The sequence below is a fragment of the Pelecanus crispus genome, chromosome 6 (genome assembly GCF_030463565.1).
Source record: "Pelecanus crispus isolate bPelCri1 chromosome 6, bPelCri1.pri, whole genome shotgun sequence".
NCBI classification, from domain to species: Eukaryota; Metazoa; Chordata; class Aves; order Pelecaniformes; family Pelecanidae; genus Pelecanus; species Pelecanus crispus.
The window spans coordinates 63,253,021-63,273,086 of record NC_134648.1 but is presented as its reverse complement, the minus strand read 5'-3'; the positions used below and the strand labels follow the sequence as shown (position 1 = coordinate 63,273,086).

The following is a 20,066-nucleotide window of genomic DNA, read 5'->3' as shown; positions in this document are numbered from 1 at the left end:
CTTGCACAAAGCAAAGACAACAGAAGATAAGGAATTTAGAGGAGAATGAATGAAGAAATGCAAGAATAAGACCGGTCTGAAAGAATAAGAACAGGACGGGGGTGGGGGGGGTGGGGGGGGGTGGGGTGGTGCTAAAAGGAATGGCAAGGGGTGGGGAGAGAGAGAAAGAATACAAAAAAGGAATGACAATACAAATATGGAGATTCCAGAAAAGTCATCTCAGGCTCAGCGCATCTCTGCCCTGACCACTTTTAGACTCCTTAAGGAGAGCTAAGATGGCACATCCTTCCTGCGATGGGGGTGACCCTTCCTGCTAGAACTGCAGATTTTTAGTAACTCCTTTTTTTCCCCCCTTTTGTGTATTTCTTCTTCAATGTCACAGAAAGATGCAGAGTAAGAAAAATAATTACAAGTCAAAGTTTGTCATTATCAAGGATACAAGGATTTGTACATAGACATTCATACAGACATTGAATATTGGATAGAGGCTCCATTTTAATGAGGATGTTGATAGAAAAAGAGGACAGGTTTGTATTTGAGTTCAATTTCTGCAAATAAAAATAAAAGAAACACAAACAGCACAATACTTGCACATTATTAACATTTTTCTCAGTGTCTGAAGACAGCCTAAATCATGCAACCCACTGAAGTATCTCATTAACTGACTCTAATCTGGTGGGTTTTATACACTGGGGGTTAACACTTAGCTGCTGAACTTTCCAAAGTCATGTTTCTGCAGGAACCAGGAGGTCGGCAAAATTGCTGAAGAAAACCCTATTAAAATCAAAAGTGTTTGGGAAAAGAAGATAGCAAATACAGTGTGAATATGCCATTAAAAGATAAAGAAATTAAATAAATGAGCACATAATTTTGAAAAGCCCTAGAAATGGGTGGCATAAGGTCAGAGGCCCACCCACCCAGCACAACAATGGGTGTAATTTTAACCTTCACTGGCAAGAATGGGAGACAGATTCATAGCACTCAAGGATTTTTTTTTTTTTTTTTTTTGAAGTTTATCTGTCTGTCAGCCTACAGTGGAAGTCAGGGAAAAGAAAGGATATAAAAGCAAACATCTGCAAGCTAGAATTCATTTGCTCCAGCTATGTAAGGGCAAACCCAGTGGATGGATGCTGTAGCAGAAAAACAAAAGTCATACTGCAGTTTTAGGCGCACATAAAGAATTTTAAGGGAGACAAACTGGCAAAGGGCAGATTTCTGAATAAAATGAGAGTAGGGAGGGGGAGAAAGTCCCCTGTGCCAAGGACAATGGCTGTATGGAGGACTATGGAGCTAAACCCCATACAGTTTTAGAAACGTCTGATGTGACCACTTAGAGAACCACAGAATCATACAGTACACTCAAATATCAGTAATTTGTTGGAGCCCTGAGCCAAAACTCTAGAGACCTTGACATCTTGGACCCTTATGAAGTCAAATATAGATGCATGTTTAACAGTTCTGACCTAAACAATGAAACATCTCCGAAACTGAGGGATGCAATGCCTGGCTGGTATCTGCCCTTCCTCCTCTTACAGCCCTTCTCCTCCATTGCTACTGCCTTCCCCGTTTCACACCGAAGGGTCACAAGGAGAGACCTTCTGCCCTGTCACCATGTGGCAGTCGCTGTTCCTGTGCTGTGAACTCCTCCAGGAGTGCCATCCCCACATGCCTCCTTTGTGCAGACCCATGATTTGCAGACCCTCCCCCGGCATACTGAACCTGCTGGAGTTGAGGAGAACAGGACGAGAGAGTCACAGCAACCAAAATAATGGGCTGGCTGCAGGACTGGTCAGGATAGCGCAACAAACATCAAGCGTATGTCACTGTCAGAAAGCAGGTTTGGAAAAAGTAAGAGACAGACCAAAAAGCCATGAAACGCAAATTTCAAAGCAACTCTCTGACATGAATGTGAGACTGATGGCCAGAGGCAAGCCATCAGTTTTGTCTAATACAGCCCATATATTTTGGATATGCTGAATCAAATGGGGCTACAGCAAAGCCACGCATCAATGAACACAAAACTCCTCCAAGACCAGTGAGGCATGCATCGTCCCAGAAGAAATCACATCCAAGGCTGAATTTGTAGAGAAAAGAGCCAGTGATAACAGAGAATGACACCATCTTACACAATTTTAGACAGAAACAGCTAGGAGACTGAGACAGTCAGGTTCACATTGATTATTACCCCGTAATCAAAAGAGATGGAAGGGCTATCAACTCTGAGACCAGATGAAGGGGAAGGAAGGTCTCACACTTAAAGAACCAGATGATTTGGATTCTGTCCTAAGACTATGACAGACCTCTACTACGTTTTAGACAACGAATACAGAAAATACTATATATATATATCTCAGAAAGCTGGTCGTTCGCCTTTCAGTGGAGTGAAGGGTGCCAAATACTCTATGCAGTTTAATTTGGGGAAGACATGTAGACAGAGAAGACCCCACTAATTCACTAAGTAATGACTAGACTCCATGGCATTTTGAATGCTGAGGAAATTAAGACCCTGACCCAGCCAAATATGTTAGCACAGGCATAACTGTAACATATGGTACCTCCTTTGAAATCAATGGATGTGCAGTGTTCATGTGTTTATAGTGATGCTTTGTTAGCATTTGATGCTTATATAGTTGTCAAGTTTCAAATTAGACAGAATGAGAGGGAAAAAATAGAAGGAATGAACTAAAAAGCATGTAAAATTTTAGAATACATGCACTCAAGACTTGTTTACTAAAATGAATTCTGACTTTGTATTTTGGGAAAGTGCTGGCACTGTACTGGAATCCATTCTAAAAATGCTGGTCATATTCTGCATTACAGCAGTATCATAATCCCTAAATGAACAAGCAATTTGGTCTTTAGCAATAAATGTCATTATATCAAATTTGAATGAACACTAAATATTCCCTGGAAACACACATCCTTGACAGGCATCGTGCAGCCAGGAAGTTAATTTTGTCCGATGTTCACAAAATGGCGTATAACAGCAGGTTAATTAAATGACTATGTTTAGACATCCACCATTCTGAATTAAGATTTCTCAGCAAGAAATTACAAAGAATTCACATTCAGTTGAATAAAGACCATTTTCCAATAAAATCACTTATTTTTCAACTATGGTGTAAATCAAATTACAAAAGGCCTAGATCAGAGCCAATATTTTTCATGGATTTAATTGTAACTGACAGATATATAACCCTTGCTAAATTGGTTTACTCTGAGTAGTTCTTACAAGCCTTTCATATACTGCCACTACCAATGGATGGCAAATTTATATGCAAAATTGCCATGCTAGCATAGACCATCTAGCTCCCCTGGGAGAACCTAAAAAACCCACTTCTGTATTGTACTCTATTAAAGAAGAATTGATTGTCTACTCCCAACAGACATGAAGAAAACTATTTCATTTTTAAAGGTGAAAACAAAGTAGAAGAAATTGTGAGGTTTTATCTAATTTTTCCACATTTTTGTTTAAGCAGTTCAAGGCATTTCAGCAGGCATGTATGTACCTTGGATGATATGGGACTACATACATAGATAGAAGAGTACTTAGTATGATACATGATTTATATCAGAAATAACACTCCAGTCATTAGGAAACAAGCAGCAATAAAGATGACAAAATTAAGTACCTATTTGTTATCCGTCATCAAACCATTGTAAGAACCAGTGAATGGGACATACAGCACACTTAAGAAAACCCTGCATGATCAGTAAATCATATTAGCAGTACCTTAGCTACAGCTTGGTAAAGCATAAATGAAAGTAAATGTCTAAAACACATAAATGGAGACCAGTATGTATATACCTGTCCAAGAAACATGTCTGACAATTCAGGTTCTCTTTAAATGCTCCACTTCAATTGTCTCACATAGGAGGATTCTGTCATTCTAACATAAAAAATTGACAGGATCCTTGGAAGAGACAAGCACTTAAAGTTGCTGTTGTAAGTGATGCAGTATTATAAAGAATGAGCTGAATAGAACCCCCGAAAAAACATTTTGCATGAAAAAGGCTTCCTACCATGCTAAAGAAAAATAGCAAATTAGAATGCCACACGGCAGCCACTGCAAAAAGGATGTCTTTTTTAATACCACAATATGATAAATTATCTTAAGTAGCACATTAATGTCAGAAATTGAGCATAATCTAACTTCTTTCTAGTGACAATATTAAATGGCTTTCAGACGTCTTTCCTACTATTCTGACATTAAATTTAATAACACCCAGAGAGACCACAAAAATGATTCAGTTACAAGAATCATACTGTACTGGATCATTGCCTTTTAAGTAGGATTCAGCTAAATTATTTGGACTCTGATGTTTTTGGCACGTTCAAGAGAAAGGTATGAAATTTGCTACATAACATTTATCAGTAGTAAGCAAAATTCCTTTCAGTATCCAGTCTGCACTGGTAGTGGGATCTTCCTTTGTGCATGAGAGTTTGATTATTGTTGATTATATGAAAAACTGGTCCCAGAAGACCTACAGGGCTTTTTTTGTTTGGTTGGGTTTTTTTAAAACTTTTCCCTGCTTGGTATTCTTGAGCATGGACAAACCCTGCAAGCACCTGTAAGAATGCATAACATTTTGCACTCTTAGTAAAGAAAATTAAGCAAAAGACTTAATTAAAGATTTGTATCATGTGACAAGTCCACACACTCCTGCTGAAATTATTATAAGGGGAAAAATTTGTATCTGTGAAATGTAAAAGAAATTAATAAGACATTTATTTCCTACCTTCCAAGAGAGCACTTGAAACGATGAGAAATTATAAATAAAAATTGCAAAAGATACATATAGGCTCTCTGCTGTAGTAAGTCTCTAACAACAAACGTATTCAACCATAAAAAGCCACATAGCAATTTCACCATAGACTAACTGTATGGTATGCATGGAGATGATGATGTAAGACTAAGAACAAATGTAGATCTTGGGCTCAAATAGTAACTGAGTTCAAGTGTAAGAACTGGCCATCACAATCTTTTCACATTCCTGCTTCCTCCAGCAGTTCTGACAATGCACAGTTACTGCCTTTGCTATAGTCATACAGCTTACAGAAAGCAGGAATTCAAGCCTCTTCCCTTCCTCAAATGCACATCAAGCTCACAAGTTCAAGACAAGGTCCCACAACCACTGACAGGACCTGTCAGCCGGACAATAATTCCATTTCTAGTCACCACAGAAACACCCAAGATAGTCCTGATGCTGCCTGTGCTTGATTCAATGAGTTCCTTAGATTCAACTGTCCCTTTCCTAAATTATATAATTATATAAGAATAATTCTTATGTGTTTAACTTCAAAAACAATCAAAAGGACTTAATGCATGGGGAAGCTCTCCACTGAATTGGTGCTTTGGCCAAATGGAGTTTCTTTGGCAGGAAAATCCAATAGTCATGGTAGGGCAGCTTTGAAAGTGCAAATCAAATAAGGAAGTTAAAATTCCAAGTACAGATGTTCATTTGCTTGGTGAGATGTTTTTTGCAAAGGTTTAGGCTTACTGCTGTCCAACTCTGCACCAGCAGCGAAACACACACAGCTGCTGCTTCTGCACTCTGGAGTCTTAGGATCCAGCTCTTCCCTCACTCAGCCACAGCAATAGCTCCCCTCTGAGAAGGTAATTTAGAGATATATACAGGGGGAGAAGTGGAAATCTTTACATTTCTTCAGTTGTTACCATCCTCTATTAAACTTCTTTAAAGAGATTACCTCAAGAAAGAAGACCAATAAAGAAAAAAACATCAATGAGTGACTGTTACTTAAGCATTATGAGCCTGAAGAAGAACATGTATTTATGTCACATACTGTTAGAGACCCCCTAAAACTAAAGATACTTAATCTTCTTGCCTCCTGAACAGTCAATAAAGCATATCTTTAGAAGCTCAGACTCATGATAACAAACCTAATGCTGTAGCTTCCGTGATGGCTAGTAAAATGGGTTACGGTCATGCCTGATTTCCTTACAGCTTATTGTTTGTGCATGCATAGTTAGAGCTCCTTTTCTTATGTGCACTACTTTGTGTTAATCAATATTAAAGATCATCTGCGTCTTTATCCACTCAGTAACTTCAGTGTCATGAGATATTTTGGCAAGTCTTCACAGTCAGTTTCAGCTTTGGCTGCTCTGAATACGCAGCTTCACCATCTCATCCAAATCATTTAGGAAGACCCCGAACACCACGGACCTCCAAATGACACCACTGCTACCTTCGCTACAGTGTGAAATCTGCCCTCTTGTTTCCTACCAGTTAATAAACCACTAGAGAATACATGACAGCTTAGGGTTTTTTAAGAAACCTAGGTCAGGGCACTTGTCAAAAGCTTTTTCAAAATCCAAATACACTCAATCAACCAGACCAACCCTATTCAAATGCTCACTGACTTTTCCACAGAATGCTAATGTATGTGTTCTACCTGTAAAAGCTCCACCAACTGATCCCTATAATCCCTGCTTGCTAATTCCTACCTTTATTATTGCTTCAACCACTTTGTCTGGTTGCCTGGTGTGAAAGTCAGCCTTATGACACTATACTTCTAGATTCCCTCTAGAGCGCTTTTTTCCCTTTTGGCCCCAAAGTGACATCACATTTTCCACATTCTGTTCCTATGTCTCATAACGTATTGAATACCAGCTAAAAGACAACCTTGAGCATCAGTGGGGAGAAAAATTGTTAAGAACTACCATTGCAGGGGAAATACAGAAAGCCAATCATATTGGTCATTGTAAGCGTTTCAACACGTACTTTGCTCTAAGCTTTCAGCAGATTTACAAAAGAAGCGGGACTACCTAGAGCGTGTCATTACAGACAATAATAGTCATTGTAGTATTCAGGCCTTACTCACTAGTTCCCTCTTAATATAAACGCTATTTCCACATAGCTGACATATCATTCACCTCTTCAGCTTTTCGTAAAGGGAGCCACATCACTCCCATGGAAGTATCTTGGACACTTCATGGATTTCCAGTTTGTTACTCTATTTTTCATTCTCACATAACTTATACTCTTCTTAAATTTTATTCACAGTAAGAAAAGGCACATTTCTCTATGGAATCTTGTCCTGCTCTGAAAGAAACCATTTGACAAGAAGGGAATTAAAACTTGTCAAGCTATCTGCGCTCAGAGAAATCACCCACTTGAGCAGAATAAGGACTGATCCTCAGTGGGTCATTCTCAGCTTAGTAAAGTGAAATTAGGTGGGAATTAGGCAGCCCATCAGCACTGCTGCATTCTTACCTGTACAGCACAAACTAGCAAGGAACCAGTCCTCCACGTCATAACTAACCATGAAAGACAAAACAGCAGCAAGCCAGGAGGCGAGGAAGGAAACAGCTTCCCCACCAGCTGCTTAACCCACTGTAACCACACAGTAATAATAGGGCAAGGGACACTGCTGACCTGGGAACGATCACACAAACCAAGGAGAGCACCAGCCACAGCCACAGATGCTGCGGTAGGAAAAAGTGACTCCAGAATCCATCACTGATTCTGTCCCCTATGTGTATCTTGTACTTATTATTGGACAGGCTGCAAGAAAAAGCCACAGAAAAAAGATAACCAGGAGGAGTGTAAAGTCAAAAGCTGTTATAAAGAATAGGGACTGAAGTTAACAGAGGACCACAGCACATCTGCCAGCATTTGCTGATTCTTCTCTCAATTGCTATGATACTTAAAACAGTGAGAAAGAAAGGTAATTACTTTATCCCCATCATCCTCATAACAAGATACTAGCTGACTAAATCTTGATCAGCAGAAGCTGGTGAAGATGAAATTATAATGGAGAACGTTACTGCACAGTGGGTTAAACGCTACCAAAAGCTCCTCAGCATTGCTCAGAGAAAGTGTTTATCAGTGTTTAGGACTAAAAGAACACCTGTATAGGACTGACACTTTTCCTTTGACCACAAGTTCTAAGAATTAGGATACATGAGATTTCATTTGTGCTGACTCGTAATTTTTACCAGAAGCTATATTGCTGGAGTTTTTTTCCTATGGGCAAAAATTGTATAAAGTTGCAAAAGAGGAATGGGTTAAGAGAAACATTTAATAGGTATTGTCTATTTTTAATTGTGGATCAGAGAAGAGGAGCATTAAAACTAGTAACTAGTATACCCCATCACCATTTGGATGGTCTAGATCTTAACTCAAGACTAAAGGGCTGATTCAATTAGCAGAGAGCTCTTATTCTCTCCAGCACAGCACAGGATTCTTCCAAATTGTGGTCAAGTATGTGGTGAAAAGGACACAGCTGGGACCCTGGGCCCAAACAAACAGTACCTTCAATAATGTTTTCATCTGCGAGCTAAACAATAGAGACATTTGAGGGTGAACAGCAGCTTGTTGACCCATAAAGTCTAGAAATTCTTGGTGTAGTGTGCCAGGCAGAAGAGAAATAACACCTATATTGCCAGCATGGGATACGTATATATCCCATGTTGGAGGAGAAGCTCACACAGCTGAGCAGCATAGCTGCTCAAGGTCCTGCCATGCACCTTGGCATTCTGATAGAGCTCTTGCCTTTGAAAGCCCTCTGCTGTGCTCACTAATGAAGAAAGTAGGTAGACCACATTACCTAAAGCACAGAATCTCTTGCCATCTGGGATCATGCACTTGATCTTTATTAGACTTTGTTGATCTGTTTGAAGACACCAGATAAATGAGAGCTTTCCATGAGGCACGAGTCGTGCTGGTAAGCTCCACCAGCCATCCTCAAAGCAGAGGAAAAAGGCTGAACTCTCTTGGCTAAACTTAGCTGCAGGCACACAAGTGCAGTGAGGTGCAAAGACAGTTTTATTGAGCCGCAGGCACAAGGAGATACAAGTGTGCTTTAAAAGTCTTCCTAAGGCAAAGAGCTCAGAAATACCCCTGTTATTCCTGGTGCCACAGCCAAGTGCTAAGCTTCATGAAGAAGAGGCAGGCACAACAAATGGGCTGTGCTAGAACACGCACATAGAAAGGGTGTTCAGCAAACCCTCCTCCACCTGGGAATCTCTAAATTACTATGACAGGTTTGCTGTATTCCACTATGTCCTGGTTTCACCTGGGACGGAGTTTTTTGGGTTCCCCCCCCCCCAGTAGCTGGTATAGTGCTGTGTTTTAGATTTAGTGTGAGAATAATGTTGATAACACACTGATGTTTTAGTTGTGGCTAAGCAGTGCTTACACTAGTCAAGGACTTTTCAGCTTCTCATGACCTGCCAGCGAGGAGGTGCACAAGAAGCTGGGAAGGGGCACAGCCAGGACAGCTGACCCAAACTGCCCAAAGGGCTATTCCATACCATATGATGTCATGCCCAGTATATAAACTGGGGGGGGGGGGGGGGGGGTTGGCCAGGGGTAAACTGCTGCTTGGGAGCTGGCTAGGCATCAGTTGGCAAGTGGTAAGCAATTGCATTGTGCATCACTTATTTTGCATATTCTTTTATCATCATGTCCTGGTTTCGGCTGGGATAGAGTTAATTTTCTTCCTAGCAGCAGGCATAGTGCTGTGTTTTGGATTTAGTAGGAGAAGAATGTTGATAACATGCTGATGTTTTTAGTTGTTGCTGAGTACTGCTTATGCTAGTCAAGGACTTTTTCAGCTTCCCATGCTCTGCCAGGCGCACAAGAAACTGGGAGGGGGCACAGCCAGAAGAGTTGATCCAAACTGACCAAAGGGCTATTCCATACCATATGACGTCATGCTCAGTATATAAACTGGGGGGGGGTGGCCGGGGAGCAGCGATCGCTGCTCGGGAACTGTCTGGGTATTGGTCGGCGGGTGGTGAGCAATTGCATTGTGCATCACTTGCTTCGTGTATCATTATTATTATTATCATTATTATACTGTTACTATTAGCATTACTATTTTACTTTATTTCAATTATTAAACTGTTCTTATCTCAACCCAGGAGTGTTTCTCACTCTTACTCCTCCGATTCTCTCCCCCATCCCATCGGGGTAGGGGGAGTGAGCGAGCGGCTGCGTGGTACTTAGTTGCTGGCTGGGGCTAAACCACGACACATCATCATCATTTATTATTTTCCCTTCCTTTTCTGTCCTATTAAATTGTCTTTATCTCAACCCATGAATTTTTTTTTTTTCTTTTTTTTCCTAATTCTCTCCCCCATCCCACTGTTGGGCAGGGAGGGAAGTGAGCAAACGGCCATGTGGTGTTTATTTGCCTGCCAGGTTAAACCACAACACACCATTTAATACTACAATCTCTTTTCTAACACACTGGAAAAACAGGAGAAGAAACCACATTTTCATCTGTGAGTTTCCACCTGCTTAAAATAGCCCGAATTACTCCTTTGTTTTCCATTTAGCACAAACTCACTGACTTAAATACAGAGTATTCTCTGTTAGCAAGTGTCAGTTATAGGTATTTAGGCTGACAATCTCTTTATGTTAATGCTGATTTGTATGGTTACTCAAGGTGCGTATTTTAGCTCTCCTGTGCACATTACATACTTCAATTCTATCTTCAAACGCTAATCTCTTGTAACCTATGTATTCAGACTCTGCTGTGTGGGTGATTAAACAGTTATAAATATGAATAAAGCTCTAAATAATTGGGTTGTATTTTAATTAATTTTAAATAAAATTAGCACAAATTTTACAATTTCAAAGGTGCTGTATTTCCTAAGTTGGAGAGACATCTATTTCTCTCCTGCTAGTTCATTTCCATACTCCTGATTTACAATGACATGTGAAGCAGAGCGAAACAAAGCCCCCTCAACATATCTCCTTAACCTCAAGCAGACAGACAGCACCAGCACCAGGAGCTGAGCTTGGCTGGCAACGCCGAGACTATTTCTGCCAAAGGTGAAGCCTGTACGTGCATTGGGTTTGGACCAATGATGTCAAAGGGAATTTTGCCTCTTACTTTAATAGAGGGAAGGACAAAACAACCTTTGCCAATGTTGTTATCAGTGATGTTAACTGGCTTCAAGGAAGCCAATACTCTAGCACTGCTCTGAGGCTGCCAACTCTTTCCAAAGTCAACAAGTATAACAGCTCTCAGGCACATCCAAATGGTTGTGGCTATCTCTCTATCCCAAGACCTTTCCCTGGAGCCTATCCAACCCTGTTCTAGGCTGAAAGCTTCCAGCCCTGTTAAAATTCATCTAGAAAACTATTTTAAAAAATTGAAATCCAAAGTTACCTTTCCAATGCCAGGGTTGTCCTTGATTTTGGACACAGCTCTCAGAAGGCATGGTGGTGCTGGGGGAGGACAGAGCTGCAGGATGCCACTAAAGTTAGTAGCATAAATAGAGAAGTCGTGTGTGTGTGGCAGGGGCGGATGGTATTTCTTTCTCTTCGAAGACAGGTTAAGCTTCTGTGCTGCTCTGTATAAAAGTAATAGCAAGAAAGGACAATGTTACTAGGTGTTAATGGGAATCTGGACCAGACAAACAGATGCTCATTGTCATCACTGCCTGCTTAACAAATCAAGTCATTGCATTCTAATCTGATTTCATAAGGACAAACCATCAGGAGACTAATAGAAGGAAATATGGGTAGAAAAATTACTGGCAAAATATTCAGTTAATTTATCCCCCAACAGAGTTCCAACTATAATCTAACTTTCCCCTCTTTCCCCCAACAGCTTGACAGCTGAATCCTAAATGCTAAAATCTCACTGACATCATAAAAAGCTGAAATAATCCCCTTGTCACTGGCAGGACCAGATGGACTTTGCTGGTGATAACATTATGAAAGTGGTTCTTTGTACTCTACAAGTTACTCAAGGCAGAGAATAACACTCCAAGTCAGCTGAGCTCAAGATCCTCTCTTGTTGGCTGCACTGAAAATCCTTAGATAACAGAGAATTTCCTTCAAGACAGATTGGTTTTTCCTCCTCAATTCCATTCTTTCACATTAAAAGGGAAAGCTATTAAAGAGACATGCTTTAATGTTCTGAATGATAATGATCCTGCTTTTGAAATGCAGAATTTCAAAACATAAATGGTGAAGAAGAAGGAAAAATTAAAACATACAATTAAAATTGTAACATTCTTCCTTGTGAATAAGAATAGGAACATAATCAGTTTTTCTGCTATTCCCCTTCAGCAACACCAAGCAGTATAGCAAGAAACAAAACCAGAAACTTGACTCTACATCAAAACACACGTGGGAAAAATCACCTTGCAGAGTTAAGTAGAACAGATATATATGTGTTAGTGAGCACATGCTGAGCAACTGGAGGTGGCAGTGAGGGTGAAATCTCAGCTCTGTCAAAGCCAAGGAGAGCTTTGCCACCTGAACAAGACATGTGTGATCTGACCCTAAGACTGTCAGTAGATAGTCCACCCTCAGATACGTATCGTAAAAGCATCCAACGTGCTATCTTTTAATATTACTTTGAATGACTGTCAAGCCAGCAAAAATGCAAAGTGTCACACTGCCAGCATCTGTGGGTGACCTGAGACCATGCTACTGATGCCAACAGATCTTCTGGGTCAAAGCACTGTTCTGGCCCATGCTTGCAATATAAAGACCTGTGACTTAGGCCAAATTAGTTTACAAATATGTGACAAGAAAAGGTCCCTTTATACAATGGCTACTTTATATTTTCATCGTGCCTTTCAGCCCTGGATCTCCAAGTACTTTTCAGTGAGAATGAGCTGACATTAGCATCTGTGAAGTATTACAAGCAACAGACATACGGAGAAATTAAAGCAGTGCTTTTCTGTCATACCTAATTCACAGTAAATCTAGACCCCTAACCTTGTCACGAATCCAGTGATCGGGCAGCCTCAGGCTGAGTCAGCTCAGTAAGCTGACCAGAGAAGGAAACTCTTCCTTTGGTTATATCTGTGGTAGGTTAGAAGCAAAAATGAACACTGAGAGCAGGAGGGCTCCACAGTTTCTTCCAGCAGCACTACTTCAAACGAGTTACAGCACAAAGAACGGGTTGTGCCTGACAGCAAAGTTACTCACTTGGGTCAAGATTAGACAGCTAGTCAGTACGAGGGGCAGGACTCTCAATACAGATCTACAAAATTCACAGTCCTATGCTCTACATTCCCAAATGTGTGTGTTAAACTCCTGGACCTTTTTCCTTCATCAGCTTCTAGAGATGCAGACCCCCTACATGCTTCCTTCTCGCTCTAGAAACACTGCAGTATTTAGAAAAAGACAAAGACTCGTGTGATGAAAAAATGAGGCGTTCCAAACTCAAAGGGAGCCAGAAGCCACTGTCTTGTGAGGGATAAGTTGGACTCTGGCCTCTGAGGAAAGAAGCAGCTTTTGACTCCTGATGCATCCTGATACCAGCAGGAACTGTGTCCCACAGCAAAGCAAAACATTGCAAGCATGGGTTTATACAGAACCTCGGGGGTTTGGTGGCAATGAGAACTGATTTAACTGCCTAAATCTCAAATCCCCTTGCTAATACCTCATTCAGTATGAAAACATACGCTTGAAATAGGACACCAGGCAAACAGTTGCACAACTTCACTATGGTTGCAGCTGCACATTAAAACCGTAATGCCTTCTAAATTATATGCAGCTTTATTGAGCAGAAAAGAGTCTCTACCTGTTGGTACTCTCATTGTGGAACTCAAGATAGTCATTACCCTCTATCTCCAAGTACCAATTAACAACTGTGGTTATTATTTAATCGTCTTGTTGATTAATATCAAAGATAATGTTTATTTCCTTGTTTACATGCTATGATCCCTTGTTGAAATGATAAAAACTTCTCAAGAGAATGTCTTCAAAGTGCAATCAAGATATACATTAAATCCTGATGAAATAATTATTCCTTCAATAGATCTGGCTGAAGGAGCTCCGCTGGGAAACATACATGAGACAGAATGAGATACAAAGGACAAATTTACTCAGGAATCGTGTATTCAAGCACCTAACTAAGCACAAACATGCAATGAGTAAATGCACCCAAAAAAGCCAAGTTAAGCAAAGCATATAAACAAATAAACAGAAAATTCAGCCTTTTTAAAGCATAGCATCTCTCAAAATAGCTCAGTAACACAGTTTTGGACCATTTCAAAAAGCAGATCTAAGATACCAAACCCATTACTAGTTGTCTTAACTTCCCCACCAAGACAGAACAACTTTCAAAGTGATTCACTTCCAACAGTATTCACACACTTTCTGCACCTCCACCGTTCAAAGGACAGTGCCATATGCTAGCTAAAGCAATTAACTGCTATAGTGCTGATCAATCCTCTTCCTATGAGTCTGAAGTGCCACAATTTTACTGAGAAATTTGGCAAAGGGATTGCTGATGTCCATGCGAGATAACAGGAAACTGAAAAAGCAGAGGAACTGGAGTATCTGTTGTAGAAAATAATCAGTGCTTTGATGGCAACAGGCCAACTGCACTAATGTATGTGGTTCACATTTAAAAAGCGTCTCTTCTCAGGCAGCAGTACACAAAGCTTAATTACAGTATCTTTGTGTTTGAATGCAAGAATTATTTTGCCCGACATTGAAATGAGAATGTTTCTGGAGTAGGAACATCACAGACAACATCTTGTACCAGCAGTATCAAACAGCTTGCTGGGTTTGGTCTTGGTTTGATTTTTTTTTTTCTAAAAGGGAAAAGTTAAGGATCTAATGGAAAGTATAGGGCAATTTAGGCACAGTGAATCATCACTATCAAACTGCAGACTCTGAATATGAATGTAAGTAACCATCACCCTCAACTTCTATTAAAAGCACAATTCTTTAACTGCTACAAAAGCCAGCTGGGCAGCAGCTTTCATATGCTTTGCCTGGGCTCCTGGACTGGTCTGGGCAAAGACCACCGCATAAGGACTCATCAATCCTTACACACTCCTTGCAGCACCAGCAATATACTTGGTGGCATCCCAGCCAAGTACTCATTAGGCCAAAATACAGGCCAGGCTGGTTTGGACATGGGCCCAACTGAATTAAACAAAATCCAACTTCACAAAACATCTTACTTCAGTAAAATTCATGAGAGTATGTATTTACAGAGAGCCACTTCTGAGACACTCCAGAGAGCTGGATTTTCTACAGTCCTTATCCAACAATTCATTAATGAATTTACACGTAGGTTTTCAGTACGTTTTTTCTCTATTCCTCTTAGGTGGAATTTGTCCCATGAAGACAAGAAAAGCAAAGCTCTCATAAGCTGGGTCGTTCTTGCCAAGCACAAAAGAGAGAAGTTGGGCTCATACCAGATCACTTCCTGCAGGAGACTAATTAGGTGCCATGACTATTTCCTGATTTGCTTCTTTTTCGCAAATTTAATCTTGCACAGGAGGCCCTCATGTCCATCTTCAGCACCACAATGGCTGTTTGACCTTCTCCAGTATCAACTTCTGTCTCCTCACAGGGAAAATTATGACCTCTAGGGAATATGATGCAAAACTTAAGTGTTACAGTCATTTGTTTTTCTGGGCCTTTTCCAAGCATTTTGTCACACCTTTGACACAGATGTATACTTTCCACCTACCTTCACTCTTCCCATTCAACCTCCACCAAGCGCTCTTCTACAAAACATCCTTTGCAAGGGAAACTAAGCTCCACACTCTCATGCCTCTCTTCCAATTAAAGCATGAGAGACATCCACGTATATTATTTTTACCTCTGGCTGTGAGATCTACTGTCTGCGTTTTACTTAACTCTTTCCACGTTTAACAGAAGATGTCTTTTAAGATGCTCTGGAGAGTTCCTTTCTCATAGCTCGGTGTCACGGTAGAAAATAAAACTAATATATGGCACATGCAGGGGTACTCAAATATCAAATGACAAGGGACAGTCTCTAACCTGCTCTTTCCCCTACACAATTTACAGATTACTAGGTTTTCTGCCATGCATGGATGAGACCAGTGAGGAAAAGCATGGCCAGATCAATTACATAATGCTCAGCATCTAGGGAATAAGACTGCAACAACAGTAGCTACAAAGCCTGCTTATTAAAAGAACCGTACATTTTTTTATTTTAAATTCTATGTGGTTAACATGACATTTCAGATATTCTGATGTACAGCAAGCTGCTTCTAGCTTACTTTCACTGTACACGTTCTACACATTATAGCTGTGAAAGTAAACAGCACAATTTAAATCCCTAAAGAACAGTGTTCCTTCTGGGCATAATTCCTCCAAGAAAAAGAAAACTAGATTTGAAACTTTTATAACTATGCAAAAATATAAAATTTTAACTTTAACTTAACACTTTGTGGAATTTATTAGGCTTCAGACGAAAGAGTAATGTGAAATATACTCTGGGACATGTGCTAGAAATGGGTCAACTGAGAGAGATACGGAGGATTTAATTGACATGGTGGGTTTATGGACAAACTACCACAAGTCAGAAATAGAACTGGGACTCCTGCTTCCCATTATTAAGCTCCACTGACAATAATAAAAGAAAAATTCTGCACATTCATTTCAGCATGACTCATTACATGTTAACAGTTCTAGTGTTATTAGCCAGTCTTATCTTTCAGAGATCACTGTCAATAGTCATATTGTGAGAATGCTTAAGGGCTTCATGGAGAGGGTCAAGGCCAAAGAATTGTACAGTCCAAGCCTTAAAGTATCCTGAACTTTGGAGTTTACCCAAGAGTACACTTACTCAAGAGTTTTGGTTTGACCTTGATAGCCATCACAGGAGCAATTTTTCTCCTGATTCTGAACCCTCTGCACAGCTTGCAAAATTCTGGACACAGGTTTATGCTGGGAATCAGTCTACTCCAAAGCAAGACTCTTCCAAACTTTCTCAGTTCCCAGCCTAACAAGGCATCACTCCTCTGCCACATAACCAGTATCGCAAGCCTTTCCCACTGCAAACCAGCTCCAAAGGAAGCAGTGGGAAAGTCACAGTCTGTCATTGTATCTGCAGTTCCAGTTATTGTTTCCTTAATTACTCGTCAATACAGACAACAAATACACGGATGTCCTACAATACACCCTCCAGCACTCTGTCCCAAGCCTTCCGCAACTCACAGCATAAACTTGGTTGGCATTATTACTTTTATTATTGCTATTACTGTTCGATTTGTGGTTCTAAAATTAGAAAGGTAGCACAATGAAACAGTGCAGTTACTACCCAAAATCCCAAGCAAACTTAAAAATAAACAAGGTATCCATTTCCACTAATGGCATTTGATTTGGAAAATAAAATCTGGTTCAGAAAACCCATTTTTAAACAGAAAACTGAGAACATCTAAACCTGTCATGAAGGTTTGGAAACGACCAGCACCATCCGTATTCCTACAATAAATTTTGTCCATGGAGTCACTTACAAAGTGTATGTTAAATTTGAGGTTATGGCCTGTTCTTCCCCTTAGAACAGACTTACTAGGTTCCTGTGATGCATATATAGCTTCAGGAGGATATAAAGGCTTTCCTCACTTTAGTACCATTACACAAGTACAGCACCAAACCTTTGTTTGCTTAGCTGTCCCAGCAATGCTGTCAAGAAGCACTGCCAGGAAGAGCAAACAATTAATGTTCCTTATTTCAGTGTTCAACTTCCTCAATAAATAATTAGTTCATCTGGATCACAATGCACAGCCTCAAACAATAGCATTTTTGTAACGGGTGATGGTAATAAAGTTTCAATAGAAAACCATTATTCTGAAACATTCCAAAATGTCAAACCACATCTAATATTGTGGGGATATTACCAAGACAACATTATGAGAGAAAGTATGTCCAATATGAGATTAAGTTCATGCCTTGCCTCTTACACATAGCATAATCTTGCAATTCAGACTTGAATTTCCACCTCTCACTTTGAGTGACCGCTTAATTTTCTCTTACTATCTCTTATTAAAATCAGCAAGGCAGAAATAAAAATCAGCTATGTTGACATATTAGGAACATTATCTTCTCACAGTTGATCAGAGAAGACAAGTCCAGAAGGGATTTTAAGAGGTTATCTACATTTTCCCAATGCTCCACGGTAGGATGAGCTTTACCTAATACTCTCCCAATATATATTTATCCAACTTGTTCTTAGAAACCTCCAGTGAAAGCAAGTCCACAGCCTCCCAAGGCAACTAATTCCAGTTTTTAACTATTCTTACTGTTAGAAAATTCACACCTTGTGTCTCTCATTAAGTCTGCCTTGCTGAAAATGTTCCTTGTTTTACCACACCTCCCCAGCAGACATGCAGAGGACCTTATTTCCTTCTGCTGCAGCAGCTGTTACCTGTATGAAGACCACTACCACACCTCAGTCTTCTCTTTTACAAATTAAAAAGTCCCTATCCTTCCAACCTTTCCTCACAGGTCAAGTGTCCTTGATTTCTGACCATCCTTGTTGCTCTCCCTCTATTCAGATCTTCATGAAGTATAGAATTCAGGCTCAATGCATCGGTGAGCAATAGTTGAGACACACAAATTCAGGCACCACACAAAAAGACCAGGCAAAGCCATTTGGGATAAACTCAAATAGACCTTTGGAATATGACAAGTTAAAGCAAATGTGCAGGCTACCCCTAACATCAGAAAAGCTTCCTCATGCTGTACAGAACCAAGAGCTGATCCCTCCTCTCAGCCACACATTATTGTTTAAACAGAAGCAACCAACCAAGCTAGTAAGGAGCCCAGGGGCGGCATGGCAACATTGGGGGCAAAATCGACAGCCCAGCTTAAGTGCATGTACAGCAATGCACGTAGCATGGGCAACAAACAGGAGGAGCTGGAGGCCCTTGTGCAGCAGGATGGCTATGACATATTCGCCATCACGGAAACGTGGTGGGACGACTCTCATGACTGGAGTGCTGCACTGGAGGGCTATAAGCTCTTCAGAAGGGATAGGCAGGGTAGGAAAGGCGGTGGGGTGGCTCTGTATGTTAGGGAGTGTTTCGACTGCATAGAGCTTGACAGTGGTGATGACAAGGTGGAATGCTTATGGGTAAGGATGAGGGGGAAGGCTGGAAAGGCGGATGTCCTGTTGGGAGTCTGCTATAGACCACCCAACCAGGAGGTAGAGGTAGATGAGGCATTCTATAAGCGGCTGGCAGAAGTGTCGCAATCGCTAGCCCTTGTTCTCGTGGGGGACTTCAACTTGCCAGACATCTGCTGGAAATACCACACAGCAGAGAGGCAGCAGTCTTGGAAGTTCCTAGAGCATGTGGGGGATAACTTTCTAATGCAGCTGGTAAGCGAGCCTACCAGGGGAGGTGCCCCGCTTGACCTGCTGTTTACCAACAGAGAAGGGCTTGTGGGAAATGTCGAGGTCGGAGGCCGTCTCGGGCTTAGCGACCACGACATGATAAAGTTCTCAATTTTGGGTGATGCTAAGCGGAGGGGCACCAAAACTATTACCATGGACTTCCGGAGGGCAGACTTTGCCCTCTTCAGGACCCTGGTTGGGAAAGTCCCTTGGGAGGCGGTCCTGAAGGGCAAAGGGGTCCAGGAAGGCTGGGCCCTCTTCAAGAAGGAAGTCTTAAGGGCGCAGGAGCGGGCTGTCCCCGTGTGTCGTAAGACCAACCGGAGGGGAAATCGACCGGCCTGGCTGAATAGGGAGCTTTTGCGGGGACTCAGGGAAAAAAGGAGAGTCTACCGCCTTTGGCAGAAGGGGCGGGCAGCTCAGGAGGAGTACAGGGATCTTGTTAGGTCCTGCAGGGAGGAAATTAGAAAGGCAAAAGCCCAGCTAGAACTCAATCTGGCCAGTGCTGTAAAAGACAATAAAAAATGCTTTTATAAGTACATCAGCAATAAAAGGAGAGCCAAGGAGGATCTCCATTCTTTGCTGGATGTGGGGGGGAACATTGTCACCGAGGACAAGGAAAAGGCTGAAGTACTTAACGCCTTCTTTGCCTCTGTGTTCAACAGCCAGACCGGTCATCCCCAGGGTACTCAGGCCCTTGAGCAAGAGGATAGGGATAGGGACCAGAATGGAGCCCTCATAGTCCAGGAGAAAGCAGTTAATGACCTGCTATGCCACCTGGACGCTCACAAGTCTATGGGGCCGGATGGGATTCACCCGAGAGTACTGAGGGAGCTGGCAGAGGAGCTTGCCAAGCCACTTTCCATCATCTATCAACAGTCCTGGTTAACAGGGGAGGTCCCTGATGACTGGAGGCTTGCCAATGTGACGCCCATCTACAAGAAGGGCCGGAAGGAGGACCCGG

At 41.3% G+C, this 20,066-nt stretch overlaps 1 protein-coding gene across 1 annotated transcript in view; it reads right to left on the bottom strand.

Moving 5' to 3' along the window:
* Positions 1-20,066, bottom strand: part of KIF26A (kinesin family member 26A) — a 110,017-nt gene that overhangs the window by 20,234 nt on the left and 69,717 nt on the right. Inside the window, 1 exon segment of the mRNA XM_075712661.1 lies at positions 11,147-11,330. Coding sequence (XP_075568776.1) covers positions 11,147-11,330 — 184 coding nt within the window.